Genomic DNA, 21,559 nt, shown 5'->3' with positions numbered 1-21,559 from the left:
GGAATATTGTTATTTTACCATCGGGCATTCAATAAATCCGGGGCCCCGAATATTTACCATGGGGGAATGCAAGATTCCATACTAGTTTGAGCAGAGAACGGTTTACTTCTTCAATAAATTCAAACAAGAAGCAATTTTCCATAACCACAAAAATATTCGTTTTTATTATACGCAAATTTAAAAATCTTCTACATACGAGAAGTAAATGTTTGTCACTAATTGCAGTTTTTGGTTTAAGGTCCATGATAAAAGCAGCACATAGTCTCCAGTTGGTATCACAAGGGGTATGTTTTTGGGAATCGCATAGAAATCTTTTATAACTTGCAAGCCCTTAAAATATATGTATTGTCACAAATAACGGAATATTTACACATTTTTAAAAGACTACTCACTGAATAGGGACACGTATGGTTTATAGTCGAGTAGTTCCTTATTAGGTTCGAAAATATTTGTACCATTTTATTATTGTTCCTCTTCATAAACCTGCACGCATCGAAGGTGACATCCACTAGCCATGGCTTATAGCCATTCGCCTTTTTCTGAATTTGCATTCGCACCGATATGTTCTTGGCCGGTTCCAATAGATCGATTCGAAGATTCAGAACCGTTTTGTTGCGTCGAATTGCGCGCAGCCGACACTCCTGAATGTCCACGCAGGACTTGTTGTATGATTCGCAAACAGCATTCGTCATTTTGATCATGATTGCATTCTAAGAGAATACAGGATCGAAGGATTTAGTTTAAATTGTAATTTCATTTAGAGAAGTCCTTTCAATATTACGTTGTTGTTGAAAAAGAGCAGCAGCGATACTAGGACCACTAAAATAATCAACTTCGTTTCCATCATCGGTTAGTGAGTGACTAAATACTATGTGCTTAAGTACTTCGCAAGTAATTTTCTTTGTTTGGAACTGTTAAACTGTTTATTGATATGCACATAAATATTTGTGCGCTATTAAAAAACCATTATTATGATTCGATAAATGTTGTTGAACTGTAATTAAAAGGAGCTGGAGCTACTAATGTATAAAAATGTTTAGCAACTGGTTTTTATTACTTAGCATAGTGTGGCAAATTGTATAAATTAATTATCAGGGCGTCGGGTTTTCTGCATATGTGCATAAGAAGATATGTGAAGATATTTCACAGCACAAAGCTGGTTCCGGGACAAAATTCCAAGCAAAGCATCTGCAACATTTTGAATCGCCCGGAAGGTTTCAATACTTATAAACATTTCCAAATAACACCGTTCATATCAGGGCATGTATAGATATATGTACATGTACATGTATGAATATGTATATTGTATGAATAAACGCAGTTATGAATTTAAAGTTTCCTGTATCTGTGGTCTAATATGTAGCTTGTTTGCGTTTAAAAAAGAATATTTTAGAAATAATAGTGCTTTTTGGCAGCGTCTTTATAGTTGATTGACCGATGATTCACTAGATAGTTTTGGTTACCAATTATTGATTTATGGCTCTAGATAAGTCTCTTCTGAAGGCTTGCAGCAGGCTTTAATAGTAGCTTAGAAAAAATCCGATTACATCATAAAAAATATTATTTTTACATAGGCAGAGTTTGTAAAAGGGCTCTTAAGAATTTTTAATGCTCTTTTTTTAAACTTAACATTTTACTTAAGCGTACAAAGCTGATTGCTTTTTCTTCGATTTCTTAGTTTCCCAGCAATTGCAATTTTTCTATTAGCAGGTACTAATATTTTTAGCCCAACTGTAAAGCTCAGTGCTCACAAAAATTAAATGAGCAAATCGTTGCATACTTTTTGGCGGTCGCTGCAAAATTGTGGATGCCAACACAAAACTGCTTATCAAATATTACAGAGTTTTATATTGAAATTGTTAGCCGCACAATAAATAAATCGATTAATGCCGATGTCAGCTGGAAAATACGTATACGCAACGTTGCGCACTTCTACACCCACACCCAGACGCACTCGCACTCGCACACAAAGAAAACTAATGCATATGGCGTGCAATTCAAATCAATTGACGGGCATATCGGCAGAAAACATTTCGGCTGTCAATTTGCCGATTTGTTTATATTGACAAAATGTTCGCTGATGGCATGCTCAATTACCAGCGGCAAACAGACCCAATAAACCGTAATGGCTATTGTTATAAAGCCTTGCTATTGATGTTGTTGTTTTTGTCGGGGCCGTCTTCGCCAGCTGCATGAAATATTTAATACCCGAACGCAAACAGTTAGGCATAAAAAATTAAATTGCATATGGGAGGGCAGTGGCACGCACTTAAATGTCAACACATATTAAATTTAACGCACTGATTTTTCAAGCCCCGGCTAATTTGCCAACAGAGACGCACAAAGAGTCGAACCAGACCCGACCGACTCCACTCCGGAGCATAAAAGGTTATCCATAAATGTGAAAATGTAATTTAAAAATAAATTGTCGGAAATAAATGCAATTGAATTTAATTTTCTCTCTTGGGAGCGCCCAAACAAGTGCAATTTTATGGCTGATTACACAAATTATGCTTGATTATGGGTCTTCAGATGTTTATTCACGGAAACTTTATGACACTTTATATTTTTCGGTACTACTTGTATACATAATTAAGGCTGTGGTTCAAAAGTTTGCCGTTTCACAGCTTCCAGCTAAGGCTTGACAATCTGTTTCTGTCTGATCTTAAATGAGATTAAAGATGTAAAGGCTTCAAAATATGCCTGGATGCATAGTTAAAATATGAATTATGCTAGTACAACCTACAGGAAAATCTATACAATCAGCAACAGACAATAAACCTCTTCAACCGATTAAAATATGCTGTAAGATATAGGGGATATTTATTGATAAACAATTAAAGTAAAAAACGAATGATAAAAAAACAAAATAAAATTAGCAGACGGCGGTAAATTCTATTACATAATTTAGTTTTGAGGTGAAACCAATTTCTTATTCGAACATCACGGCCAACGAACTGGTATCTGGGGAGGCTACATTTCCCTCTAGCTTTGTATTTTATATTGTTATTTTGTTCACATAAGACACAAATAAGCAAATGTATACAAAATAAATTCTACAATTCAGACAAAATCGAATTAAATTGAAATTGTAATTCAAAATATTGTTTGTACTTTGTATCACTATTTCTAGTGTGTCCTTAACAATTTGAAAAGCTCAAGAATTTAACAAACATCGATTTAACAACAGAAACTCATTCTCATAAACTCAAGCTTTGCTGCTAATCTGATAACATTTTTGATTAGTTTTTGCTTTTTGTTGAAATCTTAGCTAACATTTACCTTCATTTTTGGAATGCATTTAATTTCTTCTTCAGCCGGTTGCTGGCATTTCATTTACATTTTCCCTCTGCATACTGTGTTGGGCTTCCAATGATGATCTTTAAAGCACACACCTTGCTCCGGAAAAGACTACATTTGGCATTGGGTTGTGACTGACTAGCTGGCTGGCCATTTATAGTTTTTGCCTTGAAGAGTTTATATGGCCAGCGAAGAAGAGAAGGACATCAGTCGCAAAAAAGGGGTCACTCGCATTAAAATAAAAATAAAAAACCAAAAAACTGGAGCTGAGGCATGTGCGAAATGTATGCAAATGGCTTATGGCTGGATTTGGCCAACCCTTCAGCTCACAGCTAACGGCAATAGCCATTGGTCGACTCATGTTTCATAAATTCTTTTTTTTGTGACTCGATTTAATGGATGAAGCCAAAGAAGGGTCGAGCAGAGAAAAAAGCAACGACGAGAAGTAAAACAAAATGAATAATGGCTTAAGTAATTTGTTAGGGTATTATGGGTTAAATGCGTGCATTTAATTTCGATGCTAATTCGCTTTCATTTTATAACTTTTCCAGATATGAAACGTACAAGGCAACGCTCAAGAAAATACCCGCAACTCGCCTCTCGCGACTGACCGAGGCGCTGGCCAATTATGATCCGGTACTTAACGAGTATTTCTTCGATCGGCATCCGGGCGTCTTCACACAAATACTCAACTATTACAGGTGAGTGTGGGTGGTACGGGTCTGGGGCTGATACGCGGACTTAGAAGCTAAGTGCAGCTAAGCTGTTAATTACACGGCCAGCTTTTTAATGACTTTTTTAATGCATTGCAATTAATTTATAGAAAAGGCCAAGAGGCACTTGGCATGCACAGTGGTGCGAATAATAAATAAATAAGAATACTAAAGTTAAATGCTAGTTCGGTACAAAACCAGAAGAAATATGTAATAATTCAGCCTACAAGTGGGGTTAAATGGAGTTTGACAAGTCATAAAATCTATTACTAAAAACTTAAAGCCCCGAATAAGTCTTTCAATTACAAATGTTTTTATTATTTTAATATTTTTGTTGCCTCAAATCATTTAAAAATTTTATTTTAGTTGCGAAGTTAATTTGTAGGTACTTTAAATAACCTTACTTAATTATGGATTTCATACGTCTATTCAATTCCTTAAAGAGTATTCAGTCCGGATCGGCTTTGCTTTTCGTAGAAAAAGGGATCGTCTCCTGATTTTTCTGTATCTCATCCGAAATTTCGTAGCCTGGAATATTAGCGTATCTCTTGTTATGCAAACATTGTTGATAACTGAATATCCCTAAGTCTTCTTAGACATAACGTTGCTTTAATTGCTGCTAGGATATTTAAAAAGGGCCAGTTCCATAATGTTGTGTTTAAATTTTGTACTCTTTGTCCTTAGAACGCTTCCATATTTACTAAAAGACTCTGGTTGCCAAGGATAAGACCTGCAGCTTGATTTATGTAAACCAAAAGCTACAAAAACTAAGAATTAAATTTGTTGAAATGTATCAAACCATATGTATCGACTCATCTGTCCATCACTAACAAAGTTAGTCTCTCTAAGAATGTAGATCGAAGCAGACGCATTCGCTGCAGCTATATTGTATCACACACAACACATCATATATTCATACATATCAATAAACATCAAACTTATTACATTAAAAACAACAACAGGTTATGGGCCCAGCAAGCTTCCACTGCACTCATATACCTTAGTGAAACCTAATAAATAAAAGTTTTGGTGATGCCGAATTCATTGTGAAATAATCAATGCAATAGACGCATAATTGTATGTAAATGTGTGTATGTGGTAGACGTACATACGTACATGTGTATGTGCAAAAATCTTGTGTGTATTGGTGACTGACGCCAACAAAGTGGTCGTTTAAATTTGAAATCCACAAATCAGTGTTAAGCACATAAAGCGTGTGAAAAATCAAAGTGTTGAAAAAGTACACGGTGAAACTATCGAATAATCGATCAACGAAAACACGAAACGTAAACAAACGCAAAAAAAAAAAAAAAGTAAGAAGAAGTGTGTTAGAAAAACAAAAGTACAGTATTAATCGCTGAAAAAGTGCGACAATATGAGTTATGCAAATATTAAAATTGATCCCCTCGGAAGGGACAATTATGATACCTGGAAAATACAGATACAAGCGTTATTAATAAAAAACGATGTTTGGAAATATGTAAGTGGCCAGAACGTGCTGCCAACTAATAGTTCTGCTGAAAAAGTTGCAGAATGGGAATTGAATGATTCTAAAGCAAAATCCGACTTAATTTTGTCAATCTCTACGACAGAATTGAGACAAGTGAAAAACTGTGAGACATCCAAGGAATTATGGGACAAATTAAAAAGTGTATACCAATCAAAAGGTCCCGCGCGCAAAGCTCATTTGCTGAAATCGCTTATTTTGTTGAAAATGCAAAATGGTGGGGACATGCATACCCATTTGCAAAATTTCTTTGACACGGTAGACAAAATTCGCGAAATGGACATGGAAATCATGGATGATCTTGTAACAATATTACTATTGTATAGTGTGCCAGACGAATACGAACAGTTTAGAGTCGCGATCGAAACGCAAGACAAACTACCCGATCCGGAATCGTTAAAAACGAAAATGCTCGAAGAATACGAAGCGCGAAAACGCAACAATGTCGAGTCCAGTGACGCATTGTTTGCACGAAAAAGTTATATTAAAGTGAAAAGTAGCAAACCTACTGAAAAGTTTAAATTAGCTTGCTACAATTGTGGAAAAATAGGCCATAAAGCCAGAGAATGCCGATCGAGGCCGAAAAATCAATTCGAAAACAATAACAAAAACAAAGAAAAGCGTGAAAGACCTGAAAACGCAAGTAATACCGCTATTGCTTTTCAAATATGTGGTGAAAAAGGAATGTGGTGTCTAGACTCTGGAGCCACATCGCACATGTGTTCTCAAAAGGACAAATTTCAAAATATTGTCAGAAATAGTGAAAACCAAAAACTGAAGCTCGCAAATAACATGTCTGCTAAAATAGCAGGGTGCGGAGAAGTTTTATTAGAGACCTCAAAAAGAACTGCAAGTTTGGGGGAAACGTTATATGTACCAGACTTAAGATCAAATTTAATGTCTGTTTCTAAGATTACAGATAAAGGCTTCGAGGTCATCTTTCGTCGTAACGGAGCAGTAGTACTAAATCCCAAAACAGGCGAGAAAATAGTCACAGCATTGCGAAAATCAAATCTGTACTACATAAATGAGCCGCCATCGCGCAGCAACGTCGCTCAAGCAACTGAGCAAAAGAAGGATCTTCAAGAATGGCACGAAATACTCGGGCATCTCAACGAGGCCGATTTGAAAGGTATGATCAAAACTGAAAAAGTGGTAGGCATCCAGGCCGATGTCAAACAGAATTTGCAGCAGTGTGAGGTCTGCATTCAGGGGAAGCAAACACAAAATCGCTTTCCGAACTCCGAATCAAAGTCAAATGAACTCCTTGAACTAGTACATTCCGACGTCTGTGGACCAATGCGCACCCAGTCCAATGGTCACTCGAAGTATTTTGTCACATTCATTGACGACAAATCAAAGTGGTGTGAAGTATACTTTGTCAAACAAAAGAACGAAGTATTAAGTAAGTTCACACAATACAAAAGCATGGTCGAGAATAGTACAGGAAAGAAAATCAAAACGTTGCGTACTGATAATGGTAAAGAGTATGTAAACTCTGAATTTTCTCGGCTGCTGAAAGAAGCTGGTATAAAGCATGAATTAACTGTTGAATATACTCCACAGCAAAATGGAGTAGCCGAGCGGAAAAACAGAACTCTAATCGATATGGCGCGCTGCATGTTACTTCAAAGTGGACTTGCAGCAAGTTTCTGGGCTGAAGCGATCATCACGGCGAATCACATCAGAAACCGGTGTCCATCACGAAGTCTAAATGGTGAAATACCCTACACTCTATGGACCGGCAAAAAGGCAAACGTTAACTATTTGCGGAAATTTGGCACAATCGCCTACATGCTAGAAAAGAAACCTGGAAAAGGAAAATTCGAGCCAAAATCAAAACGATGTATTTTTATTGGATACGAAAACCAGTCTAAAGCGTATAGACTATGGAGTCCAGATGAGAGAAAAATCTTCAAGAGCCGAGATGTAAAATTTACAGATCATTTTGAAGGAAATTCCGAATATGACGAATTCATCGACGCAAAGCAGCTTATCACGGGAAACCATGAAATAGTGGTCGAAATCTTAAATAAACCAACCAATGCCGTGAATATGAAAAATGAAGTTGAAGATGCGAAGGATCATGGAATCATAAGTACCCCAGTCACCACCAAGCCGAAAAGGGGAAGACCACCCAAGCCAAGGCGTATAATTGAAGAAGCAGAAACACGTAACACCTCTAAACAAAAAGGCCACGTTGAAGAGACGGACCCGCAAACCGCTGAAGAAGCACTCGCTCGTCCCGAAGGTGAAGAATGGAAAGCAGCCTTACTAGAAGAATACCAGGCACTGAAGAAAAATAACACGTGGGAGTTGGTAGATCGTCCGCCCAACACCAAGGTCATCGAAACGAAATGGGTATTACGAACCAAACGAAATGCGGATGGATCAATCCAGAGACGAAAGGCAAGACTCGTCGCTAAAGGTTTTGCACAAACACCAGGTGTAAATTATACAGAAACATTTGCTCCTGTTGCACGAATGAGCTCCATACGTATGCTCATGGCATTATCCGTTGAATTGGAAATGGAAATTCAACAACTCGATTTCGTAAGCGCATATCTAAATGGTGAAATTACCGAAGACATCTATGTGGAAATACCTGAAGAACTAAAGCATATTCTCAGTGGTCACGAACAAGAGGCCTACAAGTCAGACAAAGTGTGCAAAATTCAAAAGGCACTTTACGGTCTAAAGCAATCAGGACGTCAATGGTACAAGAAGCTCGACGAGAAGCTGCAAGAGCTTGGTTTGGAACCTTGCAGCGCAGACCCTTGTGTATACACCAAGCGAAGTGAGAATATACTTACAGTTGTTCTTATATATGTTGATGACCTCATGGTAGCATCAAACAACAAAGAAGCAACCGACGACCTTAAGAAGGAACTTGCAAAAACCTTCGACATGAAAGATATGGGACCCCTAAGATACTGTTTAGGCATCGAATTCGAGCAGAACGCAGAAACAAACCAGATAAAGATTCACCAACGAAAGTACACAAATGAAGTCGTCAATCGATTCCACATGCAAGATGCGAAAGCCATATCCACCCCAATGTTACCAGGTGAAAAATTATCAAAAACAATGTCACCAAGTACACCGGCAGAAGAAGCGAATATGAAGAACGTCCCATATCAAAGTCTTATAGGCTCGCTAATGTATCTAGCAGTTTGCACTCGTCCAGACATAGCCCACGCAGTAAGCGTATTAAGTCAGTATAACTCATGCTTTGGCCGAAAGCACTGGGAAGCAGCGAAAAGAGTCCTCAGATATCTCAAAGGCACCGCAGAAGAAGGACTCATTTTCAAAAGAACAGGCAAGGACCTATTCGGCTACACCGACGCCGATTGGGGTTCAAATGTCGACGACCGAAAATCGTACACAGGTTACGCTTTCATGTATGCTAACGCAGCCGTCAGTTGGGAATCCCGTAAACAACGCACAGTTTCATTATCCACAACCGAAGCTGAGTACATGGCGATTTCCGACGCAGCAAAAGAAGCAATTCATCTGAAATTGTTCATAGAAGAAGTTTTGGGCAAGAAAGGCGCTATCGTTATCTTCAACGACAACCAGGGTGCCGGCGAACTTACTAGAAATCCTGTATTTCACAGCCGAACGAAGCACATTGATATCCGTCACCATTTTATTCGAGAGCTAGTGGAGAAAGACGAAATCATCATCGAATACATCCCCACAGAAGAGATGCGAGCCGACGCCTTAACTAAAAACCTAACGAGAAAGAAGCACATCGAATGCATGATGGGTTTGGGTATACGTTAAGTATATAAAATTTTGAATTACTAACAAAATGTTAAATGAAATTCTTGAACATATGATTTGAGGGGAAGTGTTGAAATGTATCAAACCATATGTATCGACTCATCTGTCCATCACTAACAAAGTTAGTCTCTCTAAGAATGTAGATCGAAGCAGACGCATTCGCTGCAGCTATATTGTATCACACACAACACATCATATATTCATACATATCAATAAACATCAAACTTATTACATTAAAAACAACAACAAAATTTACATTAAATCGAGAAAAAGTTGAAACTATGTAGGGCTGGCAAATACTTTAAATGGTACTTAAGTTCCAGGCGGAATAGTCATCCCCATCCAAACTTTAGTTTGATTTGTAAAAAGCCTTAAGGAACGTTTAGTATTTAGTTGTTTGTTATTATCGGTTTTATTATTGTTCGCTTTGTTGTAAACAACAGCTGTATCTTCTATACATCTTAATCACTTTTTTCTTTGTTATTTTTGTGTGATTTTTTATTGTAATACTGTTCCGTTTTTTGTTGTTCTGTTCTGTTCTGCTTCCTCAATCTTGATTGCGCTTCATTTGCGGCATCTGATTGGCTTGATTAATTTCGTTTAGCATCAATTGATATGGAGGCAGGATTGGGGCACCATTTGCAGGACTCGCTTGTTTACATATCTGAGCAAACTAAGATATTAATTGCGTACAACCCGAAGCAGGCAACGAACACAGAGTGTCATTAATCTAAACTTTTGGCTGCAAACTTTATTACATTTCGGCTGCTGCTCCTTTTTTTATTTCATAGAGGTTGATGGGTGCTGGAGGGTCTTCCATAAAACGCAATACTCATTAGCACACTCATTTATCTTGTAGGTGCTGCTCTGTCGGGCTGTCGGGGCTGTCGGGGCTGCTGCGCTGACTAAGTTACTTAAAATTAATGAAAGTTTGCTGTTGTTTTACTTTTTTGTGCCCTCACATCGCAAATGAAGCTGTTGAGTTGAGTTTCGTGAAATTCTGTCCGATGGTCTGCGTTGTCTACGTTGTCTGCGTTGTCTGCGTTCTCTACTATTGATTGCGATAGGGAGCCACATACTATACACACATTGCCTTTGGCGTCGAGCAACAGCGCCAGCAACAACAACAACAACAACAACAACAACAATTTCCAACTCAATTAACTGCCAGCAAACAAAATGGTGTCAAAGAAACAGCAACAACAGCTTCCGGCAGCAGTGGGCGGGGCAGTGGAAGCTGCATAAACAGCGGATGCAACAATAACCCACTTTCTTCCTTGTGGGTTCCCATCGGGCATCCTGCATTCCTGCGCTGCGCTCCATAATCAAATTATACACGCCCTTCGGGCTTCATATAATTTGTTTTGCAATATATTTAAGTCCATTTTTCCTGCAGCATTCCAGAAACGTTTGTTATAAGAATACTTACACAACCGCGAGACCAGAGGAAGTTCAATTTGAAATGGTTTTTATTTCGTGAAAATGGGGTTTTCTCGACACTAAATATTTATGTAGCTCACAAAAACCAAGCTTGCAGTGTTTTAGTTTTTCGTCGTCTCTTTTCTTACGAATTATTAATCAATTATTAGGAGCCAATTTAAAAGAGAAGCCATCCGCCTCTTTCTTTGCAGCAATGTTTAAAAACGTTTCTAAAGCAAATTTTAGAAGATTTTTGACAAATTGTGCTTATGGTTCGCTTTATAAGACACTTCAAGATCCAATTGATTCGCGTTAAAACATACTTATTTGTTTTTTTAGCTTATTTTTTAGCTTAAACTAGAAGAGCCAATCTTCTTAGTTCTTAATGTTGTATTTGATGAATTTTAAGATATGTAGACTCTTTTAATTTATTTATTTCCTACCTACAAAATGTTTTTCTTGAATCCTTAAGATATGCAAAACCAATTATGCATTGCACAATCCATTCCGGGTTTTATGCTGCAACGGCAAGAACGATCGATTCCACATGTTCTCAAACGAATTCTTTAATCCATTTCCTAAAGCCACTCCTTTCAGCTTTTTCATAAATTTCTGATCATCGGCGGACTGGCTTAAAAATTATCTCCAGAATGCTTTTGAAAGAGAATGATTTCTGAAATAATTTGTAACTGCTCTTCTAGTCACATCTAGGCTATTGTACTCGTATTTGTCATTTTTAAGCCGGTCAAGCCAATAGCAGTTCCCTCTCATAACTCATTCCAAATTGCATTTTCACTTTACCACATAAGGGGTTTAATATAGCCATTCATTCCAAACGAGTATAGAGGAATGTGCAAAATAAGTAAGTGGCTCACATTGCAAGCTCATGAAACCATCAGGCAGGAACTTTCTAAAGAGCACGCACTGAAAACTGCCACCTACAAATTGGCGAAGTGAGGGGCAGTCTTATTCATGGGCACCTGGCATTATTACAGCACCCATGAAAACAAACACACATTTGCACATCAACACAATAGATGCGGCACATTGGTTCAAAAACAGGCAAAAGGTGCCTTCTGTTGTGTTCAAAAATATCGCAACAAAACAGAGACTGGCGTTGGTTTTAAAGCAAACTAGGCAGCAACATATCCTTACTTTTTCTATTATATCTTTTATATAGTAATTATCTATCTTCAAAACCTGCTCGATGGTATCCAGACACCAAGGAACTTTTCATCTTCTCTTCAGTGTTGGAAATTTTTACGGGGGTGGTTATCTGTTAGTTTTTATAAAAATATGTCTTTAAGAAGCAATCGATTCAAACAACAACATTCATTTAAAGTGCACCTTTGGATTTCAATCTGCTTCTATTCAGACTATTCATTTCTTGAACAAAAGTATCAAGTTAAAGTACAAAAAGTATTAATAACACTGACCTGAAGCTACAAAATGTCCCTTTGATTTGTTGAATATCAGTTTTCCACAAGGTTCAAGGTTATTATGAAAATGTATCAAATGTGAGGCTATTTCATGTTTTTCTTGGAAGAATTCCAATTATCCATTTCTTGACATTTTAAAAACATGACCCGTCGCGTACTCTTTCAACCAATGGCCACAGAGAATAGGGGATCTTTTATAATAATAAATTTTGTGTAGGCACCATCTAGAAATTAGAAATTAGAAAGTGCCAGTGTCTGCAACACTCAGTCAATATTTCATGAGATTAATTTTGTTTCGAGCTTGGTAGAACTTTTCATGAACTAAATTATAGCAATGATTGGTGGTATCGAGCTTATACTAATTTTTACTTGTAATGGTCAGCCAAAAGCCTTAATTTTCAAAGATTAGATAAAGCAATAAATTGAAAATATGGAACTAGGAATAATCAGCCTAAAAACAGCAATGCGATTATTTTAATTTAATTAATTTTTTTTAATTTATTAATTGGGATGTCAGCACCTTTTGTTTCGTAAAAGTAAGTTGATAATAGAAATAATTATTTTTTTCTTCTAATTCTTAATAATTCTTATTTTTCCTGGTAACCATAAACCGCATATTAGTCAGCTTTGGCACCAAACTTTTGCAAACTAAATACATCTGATTTCAAGGGAATACGTTAGAAAATCATAGAAGGCATTGCAAAGGGCATTGAAAGACATTCCTGCCGCGGAATGGAAAGTTTTATCAAAGCGTGTTAGCTCAAAAAATGATTCTCTAAATACAGAGAAAAAATAGGTGTGCTGTGTTTATTTTTAAGAAGCTTTCGTTTACTTTAGAACCCACCATGTAAGTATAAGTAAAGAATGAAAGATAATAAGTATTTTTTATTATTTAAAATAAAATTATCCCTTACCTACCAGTGTGCTACATACATAGGCAGGAATAGAGCATAACTCGTATACACAGGCCAGCTGAGTACAGGCAGCTGAGGGCTATATACATGCATACTCACACACACACATAAGAGTGTGTTTGTGTGTCCATTATACCGCATGCCGTTGTTCCACGTACATGCCTTTTGTGCGCTTACCAACTTTTGGCCTCTGCAACAGTTTTTGTTGCTCTTCTTGTTGTTGTTGTTATTTTTACGTGCGCAAATTGCAGCAAATGGCTAAGAGGCAGGAACGTAGGCCACGCATCGTTGTCCTTGTCCACAGTTGTTGGCCGTTGTTGGTCGTTGTCGGCCGGTGCTTGTAATGCCATATCAGCTGTTGCCTGGACAGCACATGTCCTTCTCCTGCTCCGCATCCTCTCGACTTGTTTTCTTTTCGGGTGATGGCCCCCCAACGCGCACCTCCGAACGTAACTGTGCGTACCCATCGGCCATATTCGCATGCATAATGTGTCAGCATATACATACTATATACATATATATATATACATATAATACTATATCTGTCTGGGTGTGTGTGCAACACATGTGCATCTCACTGCCTGGCCGAGTATCTCTTTTTTGTGCATATTTTATGTGGAACTTTTTCTTTTGTTGTCCTGCTTTTCTGCTTTTCTGCTTGTTAAAAATCATTTCATGTGCTACATGGAAATGGTAGGAAAATGAAGACAAAAATGAAAGAAAGAAGAAAAAAATGTAATTCGCACGCAAATGTGCAGGCCACGTTATGAATGATTGTGGACATGTGAATTGCGGTTTTCATTAAGCCCAGTGTGGGCGCCCTTCAAGCACTCACAAAAAGTGGCATTGTGTCTTGGCCATTTTGCTTGCACGAGCTATGTAATGATAATACTACAGAGTAGTTACTAGGTTGAAATTAGTCATTTAATTCCAAATGGGTGAACAAATTTGTATGATTCTGTGAGCTTTGTGCGCTTTAATTTAACATTCTGTGGTGGGAACTACTATTAAGATGTTGTCAAAAATGTAAGCTAACAGCAACTTTACAGTCACCTGCAGAACATGTAGCTTAATATGTGTACTCTATAATCCACCAGATGAAGAAATAGTTACAGACAAATGTGAATTAGTTGGGAAACGAAAAGCAAATTATATATATTATAAATGTATACCAGAAGTTATATACTACTTATACACATTGATAGATGATAGCAAAATAAACTGCACAGCTGCGATTTCAAGAGTGTTTATTTAATTGCAATACGAGAGGGGTTTAGAGGCTTAGGCTACGCTTACATTTGTGGACATTAAGCTAACAGCGAGAGAGCGAGACTAAAAGAGAACAGCCTGTTAACAGATCCGGCTGTTACTTAACATTGCAGTGCACTGTTTACGATTCCATTATATACACCTTCCAGTTTATATTCAATTTACTTAATTGAACGTGTGCTGACAACTTAAATTTAACAATATATTTAAATATTAATAGAAATTACTGAAATCTAAAACTGCAATAAACAACTAATTGATATCTAAAATGAACACCACATATAAATTATGAATTGCATTCCCACGCGTGAATTTAGTGAAGTTGCAAAATTGTTGATCGTCGAGGGGAATTATGCGAGATAGCGGATTGGGCAGACATCACAAAAAGTGCTGTTCATCGTTTATTGACAGTTGATTTGGAGATGAGAAAGCTGTGCGCAAGATGGATAACGCGTCTGCTCGCAAAGGAATAAAAACAGCGCCATGAGGATATGTCAATCAAGTGTTTGCCGATGTACTCTCACAAAAAAATATATACGAGTTTTTGCGTAAATTCATTATCACAGATGAAACATGAGTCCATCACTGCACAGCTGAAATAAAGGAACAGTCAAAACAATGAACTAAAAGGGGAGAATTGACACCAAAGAAGGCCAAGACAATTCGATATCTTCCATAATTCTTATTGATTTTATTTCAAAAGGATGAACAATAAACGGCAACATTTGACTGATGAAATAAAGAAAAAATGCGGCATTTGGCCAAATATAACTATTGTTTTATCAAAACAATGCATTATGTTATTTATTAGTGACCCAAACCCCACGCACCCAATTCAGACTCCTCGGATTGTTTGAAAACATGAAAAACTCGGTGGTAAAAGTTTTGCCAGCAATGAAGAAGATGTGTAGTCTGTAGTTGATATGTAGTTTGAGAAGTTGGGCGTTTCTCATTACAATCAGGATATGGAAGGGAAAATAAATATAAATATAATTTTCCCCAAATTATTGTACATTTTACCGAAATGTGAATTAAAATGAAGAATGGTAGTGGCATTTCAATGATAATAGTTGAATGATCATTCCTTTAACTTGTTAAAGAACTGTCAGAAACAGCCAATGGACTTCTAAGCGCACCGACTTTAAAAAATACCTTTTACTGCTTTGTTTTTTTATTTTTTTTATTTATTTATTTTTAATTTTTTTTGTTTTTGTAATTGCTTGCTTTAATAGCCACAAAAGAATATCTAATAACCTAGCAGCTTCAATTTAATCTATTTCACAGAATAAATAATTATTAATATACTATAATGTAGTATTTACAATCCGTGAAAGGCTTGAAGCAATACGAAAATGTATTTTATTTTTGTGTTATTCTTATTTTAAATCTGTTCTGCGTGTTGTGCAGATGCTGCGTAAATTAAAGGGTGTGCGGCTAATGGTGCGAAGGGGCTTATTCTGGTAATACTGAATAAAGAATCTTTGCATTAAATCGGCTGACTGTCCCCGACAGTTGAATACCGTAGATCCTGGCAAGTTTCAGTAACGTCTTGTATATCAACAGTCTGTTAAGAAGCAGCTAGTACAGCCTTCCTTTCTTTTGACAGTAATACGGGCACTCCAAGTAATATTGATTATTAAATATTTATTATTTGATTTCGTAATTCATTTGATCTTAAATTTACTGCAAGTAGTATAACAACCATTATTTCAGTAAGAAATCAAGTAACATTTAACAAGCATTTAGAGTTGAAATAATTTATACACATCTGAAACAAATAGATTATTTCAAATAGGACTAGTTTTCAGATTTCATCAGATTGTACAGATTTAAAGAGCATACGAAATTTGTTCATTGCAATCGCTTCGTTTTCGACAGTTTTGTTTTTTTGTTTTGAATGTTATTGTCTCCGTCGTTCATGGCTTTTTTAATCTTTAAATGCCATTGCATGCCACCCAACTCTGGGATGCGCTGTCAGTTTCGTCGTCGACGACTGTCGTTGTAGGAAGTTGCGCAAATATGGGAAGTATGGGAAATATGAATGGATGTTGCAGCATTAACGTTCGCATGAAGCGCTGATTGGTTTCGCCAGCGTTGAATGCTACAAAAATGCGCAGCTGCAGAAATATGATTTAACGCCACTGCAACGAAATATTTTATGAGCAAAAATTACTTTATGGCTTGCATTGGGGATGGATCTGTGGACTCTGTTTGCATTGGAATGGGATTTGTTGCTTTTGTGACCTCTTTCAATGTAGTCTGCATTATAAATATGCCGATGTCCAGCATTAAGCCAATTCTACAAATGTTATTAATATTTAAGCTGCTGTCACGTAATTATTTCATATCTTAACCACAGCTCATAAATAAGTAAAACGTATATGAACTTAAAGAAATAGAGATATGAGATTTTAGAGATGAAATCAAACGCGCTTTACATGCAAATCCTTTTCACTATGTCTAATTCGAGTTTGCAGCTTTCAGGTCCGTTTAACACAAATACAACTCAATAAATAGGTGGAAAATAAATTAAAATTGATTTGAATAACTACTAATGATTTCTTAAGAAAACAAGCGAAAGTCCAATAAATAAAGAACTTTAAAAAAAGAAGACATGCTTCTTCGGAAGTGAAACAAAAGAGGGACATTTTTGACTCGCACAGAGTCTTTGATTCGCTTCTTCGAAGTAATTCTAAGTACCGTTGGAGGAACTCCTCCGAAATCAAAACAAAAACAAATTAGGACGTGCTACAACTTAAAATGAAGAACATCTATAAAACTATCAAAATTATTTAAATAAATTGTGAATATTTAATCTTATACTGCCAATTAAAAAGAGACATTCTTATTTCATGTTGTAGAACTGGCAAACTGCACTATCCAACAGATGTCTGTGGACCACTATTCGAAGAAGAATTGGAATTTTGGGGACTCGATTCAAATCAGGTAGAACCATGCTGTTGGTCAACCTATAGCATACATCGCGATACGCAAGTGAGTAGCAATTAACTTATTCTCCACTACATACTATATGCTGAGGAGTAAATTGTTGATGATCTGTCCACAGAACACTTTAGCCATATTAGATAAACTAGATATTGAAAATGAAAAACCCACAGAGGAGCAAATAGCGCGCCTATTTGGTTTCGAGGATGCTTTAACCAATGGCGAGCTTAACTGCTGGCAACGTGTCAAACCCAAAATCTGGGCCATGTTCGATGAGCCGTCAAGCTCAACGGGCGCCAAGGTAGCAACAATTACAAAACAAACTGAGACAGAGATATTAATCGGTGTATTTATTGTTTAGATTGTTGCCGGCATGTCGGTTTTCTTTATATTTGTTTCTGTGATATCATTCTGCCTGAAAACCCATCCCGGTTTTCGTGTGGATCTGCCCACCAGCCATAGCGGCAGCGGCGGAGTTGCGCATGCGCATGGCCCCTTGGGCGGTGCGTTGCCCCAACAGCCGCCACATCAGTCCCATCAGTATCATCAGCACAGCATAACGCCTCCGAGCGGCAGCATAGGACCTACATTTCGTGTAACGAACTATACAAGCTATAGCAGTGGAAATTTCAGTGCTGCCCAGGCCACGCCCATAGCCACAATGAAGGGCAATCAGAGGCAGCGACTGAGACGCGACCTATTGGGGGATCACAATGCGAGTAGTCTGAATGATTTCATCGACCAGAGCCTGCTGGGTAATGGCAATGGAAGGCGTCAGCATGGCTGGATCGAAACCTACGGCCAGCCACATGAGGCCTTCTTCTATGTGGAGCTCGTCTGCAATGTGTGGTTCTTCATAGAGGTCCTCATTCGGCTTATTGTACGTTCTCCATTGCGTTATAAATTCCCCTTTCTCTTTGTTTAATGATTTAATTTGGTTTATTTTCTAGGTGTCGCCCAATCTGTGGCAGTTTATCAAGTCACCGGTTAACATAATTGATTTCACAGCCACACTGAGCTTCTACACGGACGTCATGCAGCGAATGGGCGAGTACACAGGACTGCTAGAAGCCTTCTCCATAGTGCGCATAATGCGTTTGTTTAAGCTGACGCGCCACTCGCCCGGCCTCCGCATTCTCATACACACGTTCAAGGCCTCGGCCAAGGAGCTGACGCTGCTCGTGTTTTTCCTTGTCCTGGGCATTGTGTTCTTTGCCAGCCTGGCTTACTATGCTGAAAAGTTGCAGGTGAGTTTGTTTCTGTTTAAAGTTTTCAAGTCGTCCATTATTCGTTGTGGAATATTTAAAAAAGGTTACTGAAAATATTGATTAGAATCTTTTTTAGGCCTCACCTTTGTTTACACTTCAATTACAAAGCAATACTCATTATGCAGTGTCTCAGATTTTGTTCCTTTCAATTTTAAAACTATTTTTATATCATTACTTCTTACCATAAATAGACTACCACACAGATTGCTAGTTGTATCCAATTAATACTCTATTAAACAATTTTCTCTCCAGTTATTGGCATTACAATTATACCCTAATCGTTTTTGTTATATATATTTTTATTGTTTAGCCAAATCTGTGTGTAGAGCTTGTTACTTGGATTGTAACATAATTAATCAATTATTGACTAATAATATAACTGCTTAGTACTTCCCACTACAACAGTCATTCAATCTACTATATTTTTAATTAATTCTATTTGTCGCCGATAAATCTGCACCTCAGCTTTCAATCGTAGACTTCTGCGCAAAACATAAATCCAATCTGAAAATATAAACAATCATTTTAGGTTTAGTTTTCAAACGAACCACAAAAGTGTTTTAGCCTGCTGTTGATATCAATTTTGAACTGTCAAGGAATTCCCCATTTTATATTAATGCACTGGACTATCTATCTACATTAATGCCCCTCCATTACTCTTTTTTACAGGACAATCCTGACAACCAATTCAAGAGCATACCGCTCGGTCTTTGGTGGGCCATTGTCACGATGACCACAGTGGGGTATGGCGATGTGGCTCCCAAAACCTATCCGGGCATGTTTGTGGGCGCACTCTGCGCTCTCGCCGGTGTCCTGACCATAGCACTGCCCGTACCTGTTATCGTTAGCAACTTCTCCATGTTCTATTCGCACACGCAGGTGAGTGGAGTGAACTCTAAGCTTTCACCTTTCACCGTTCGCCTTCTATATATTAATTATATTTTTTGTTTCACTTTGTCAGGCGCGCTCGAAACTGCCCAAGAAACGTCGTCGCGTCCTGCCCGTCGAACAGCCGCGTCGAAAGCGCGAACTTCCCCCACCACATCGTGGTCGCACCAACGCCATCAAGCAGACCACGCCCCCCGTGCCCGGCGTGGCGACCACAAACACGGTCCAGACTCCCATGTTCAAGGATGCGTTTGGCAGCGCAAAAATTGGTGAGTGCATTCCTAAAGTTCTGCTGCTGCTGCTTCTACTTTTATTTGTTGTTTTTTTATTTGTTGTACCTTTACGTTATAGTTGCAGTTAAAGTTATATGTTGTTGTTGTTGTTATTGTTGTTGTGTCTGGCGTTTAAGGGCAGCAAACTGAGAAGCTTATCTTATATGATTTGTATACTCGAACTCGTTAAACATTCTTTTTTCCAATTCGTCGTTGCTTTTCTTTTTATGCATACTGTGCAGATTTATAAAGCAGCCACAGCCTCAGTGCAGACAACGAAACTTTTCCAGAATACATAACCACCTCAACACAAAAACACATTTACACACATACACAGAGCAGACAACAACAACAACCCAAAACACAACCACACACACACACACTGAGCTGCTGCTACCGATTCTACGTATATGCGTTTGTTTATTTGTTTGTTTGTTGGTTTGTTGGTTTGTTTGTTGGTTTGTTTGGCTCCCCAGCGTCCAAACTAATTTCATTCAATTTCTTGCTTAATTATTTTATTATTTATGCACCCTTCACTGGCTTTTGAGCAGCTGTTCTCTTGAGATCCTGCGCTAAACACGACCATTACTCAACACGTTTAACACGAACATGTGTGTGTGTGTGTGTGCAAACAGCCCCACAAATACAAACATATGTGTGCGAGGGCGAACCGAAAAGAAATCATCCGAATAAGCCCTGCTCTCATATACCTTTCGGTTGTCAGCAGGCAGGTGGTTTTCAAGAAGAAGAAAAGAAAAATAATAGAATTGAAATAATAGAAAACAAACAAACATATCATATTTAGGTGAAAGAGGTTGCTCTAGTGTAAAAAGCCGATATTTGAGGATTAAAATAGAGATATTTGTTTATAAAATGCCCGGTCAAGTGATTTCTTGTTGTTAAAAGGTTTTATGAATATGCTTGAAATTTAGCAAAAAGAACTCTCACAATCTAGGAAAATGCCAATATATAACTAGGGCCGTACGTATTATCGACAATTATGCAGCTGTAATCAAATTTCTTTTGTGTATAAAAGGCATAAAATGATTTGAGGTCTTCAATAAATTAATTCGCTTAAGAGATGATCTCTACATAATTTATCTGCGCTTTCGTCTCAGTATATCGAACGAAATGTGGCCTGAATTGAATTCTTGTAGTTCCACATTTTTGACACAGCTACGAAAGCTGCGATTCACTACTCATTGATCGTTGCATATTGTCAAACATTCCTTTGAAATGGAATCACAGTTGTGTTCAATAACATCTTTGCAAGAATCACTTCTGCATTGTTGACTACCATTTCCTAAAATTACTTCACACATCATTGTGTTGGTGACCTAAATAAACTGAAGGTCCACTCCCTTCAATACCGTGCCTTAAACACTACTTTTCAGCCCGCCTTTATGCATTGCATGCTTGTCTGTGTTTATAATTGAGAAGCACAATTTCTTATGGTATATCTGTGCGCCAGCTTTAACTTGATATATTGATATGGCATTTAATAAATTTCAGTGCAGTGGCATTTGCATGGAAATGAATGCATAAGGATTATGCAGTCAGTCAGTGCGTAAGGTCATAAATTGTGTGCACTCAAAGCAATGCTGTGGAAGATTTATATCTACAAGTAATGTGCCTGCTGGGTAGCTTTTGGCTATATTGGCTTAGCTTCATGGCCAAACTGGGTCTACTCTATAAATATAAATTCAATAAACAGAGTGAAATCACTTTAATCAATCAATATTTCAAGATTCAGCAGAACATTCTAATGCAAGAGAAGCAAAACTTTTCAGACCTTGAACTAATATATAATATTTAAAGAAAAGCTGCGCAACTCACAC

At 37.6% G+C, this 21,559-nt stretch overlaps 1 protein-coding gene across 1 annotated transcript in view; it reads left to right on the top strand.

Moving 5' to 3' along the window:
* Positions 1 to 21,559, top strand: part of LOC115626574 (potassium voltage-gated channel protein Shaw) — a 59,857-nt gene that overhangs the window by 26,941 nt on the left and 11,357 nt on the right. The window contains exons 2-8 of the mRNA XM_030521953.1: positions 3,852 to 4,001; positions 17,209 to 17,341; positions 17,415 to 17,594; positions 17,655 to 18,173; positions 18,244 to 18,540; positions 19,231 to 19,440; positions 19,523 to 19,718. Of these exons, the coding sequence (XP_030377813.1) occupies positions 3,852 to 4,001; positions 17,209 to 17,341; positions 17,415 to 17,594; positions 17,655 to 18,173; positions 18,244 to 18,540; positions 19,231 to 19,440; positions 19,523 to 19,718 (1,685 nt within the window). The remainder of the gene's footprint in view (positions 1 to 3,851; positions 4,002 to 17,208; positions 17,342 to 17,414; positions 17,595 to 17,654; positions 18,174 to 18,243; positions 18,541 to 19,230; positions 19,441 to 19,522; positions 19,719 to 21,559) is intronic.

The sequence above is a fragment of the Scaptodrosophila lebanonensis genome, unplaced genomic scaffold (assembly GCF_003285725.1).
Source record: "Scaptodrosophila lebanonensis strain 11010-0011.00,11010-0021.00 unplaced genomic scaffold, SlebRS2 tig00000085-arrow-pilon, whole genome shotgun sequence".
Classification (NCBI taxonomy): Eukaryota; Metazoa; Arthropoda; class Insecta; order Diptera; family Drosophilidae; genus Scaptodrosophila; species Scaptodrosophila lebanonensis.
The sequence above is the reverse complement of the archived record's forward strand: the minus strand, read 5'-3'. Positions and strand labels throughout refer to the sequence as shown.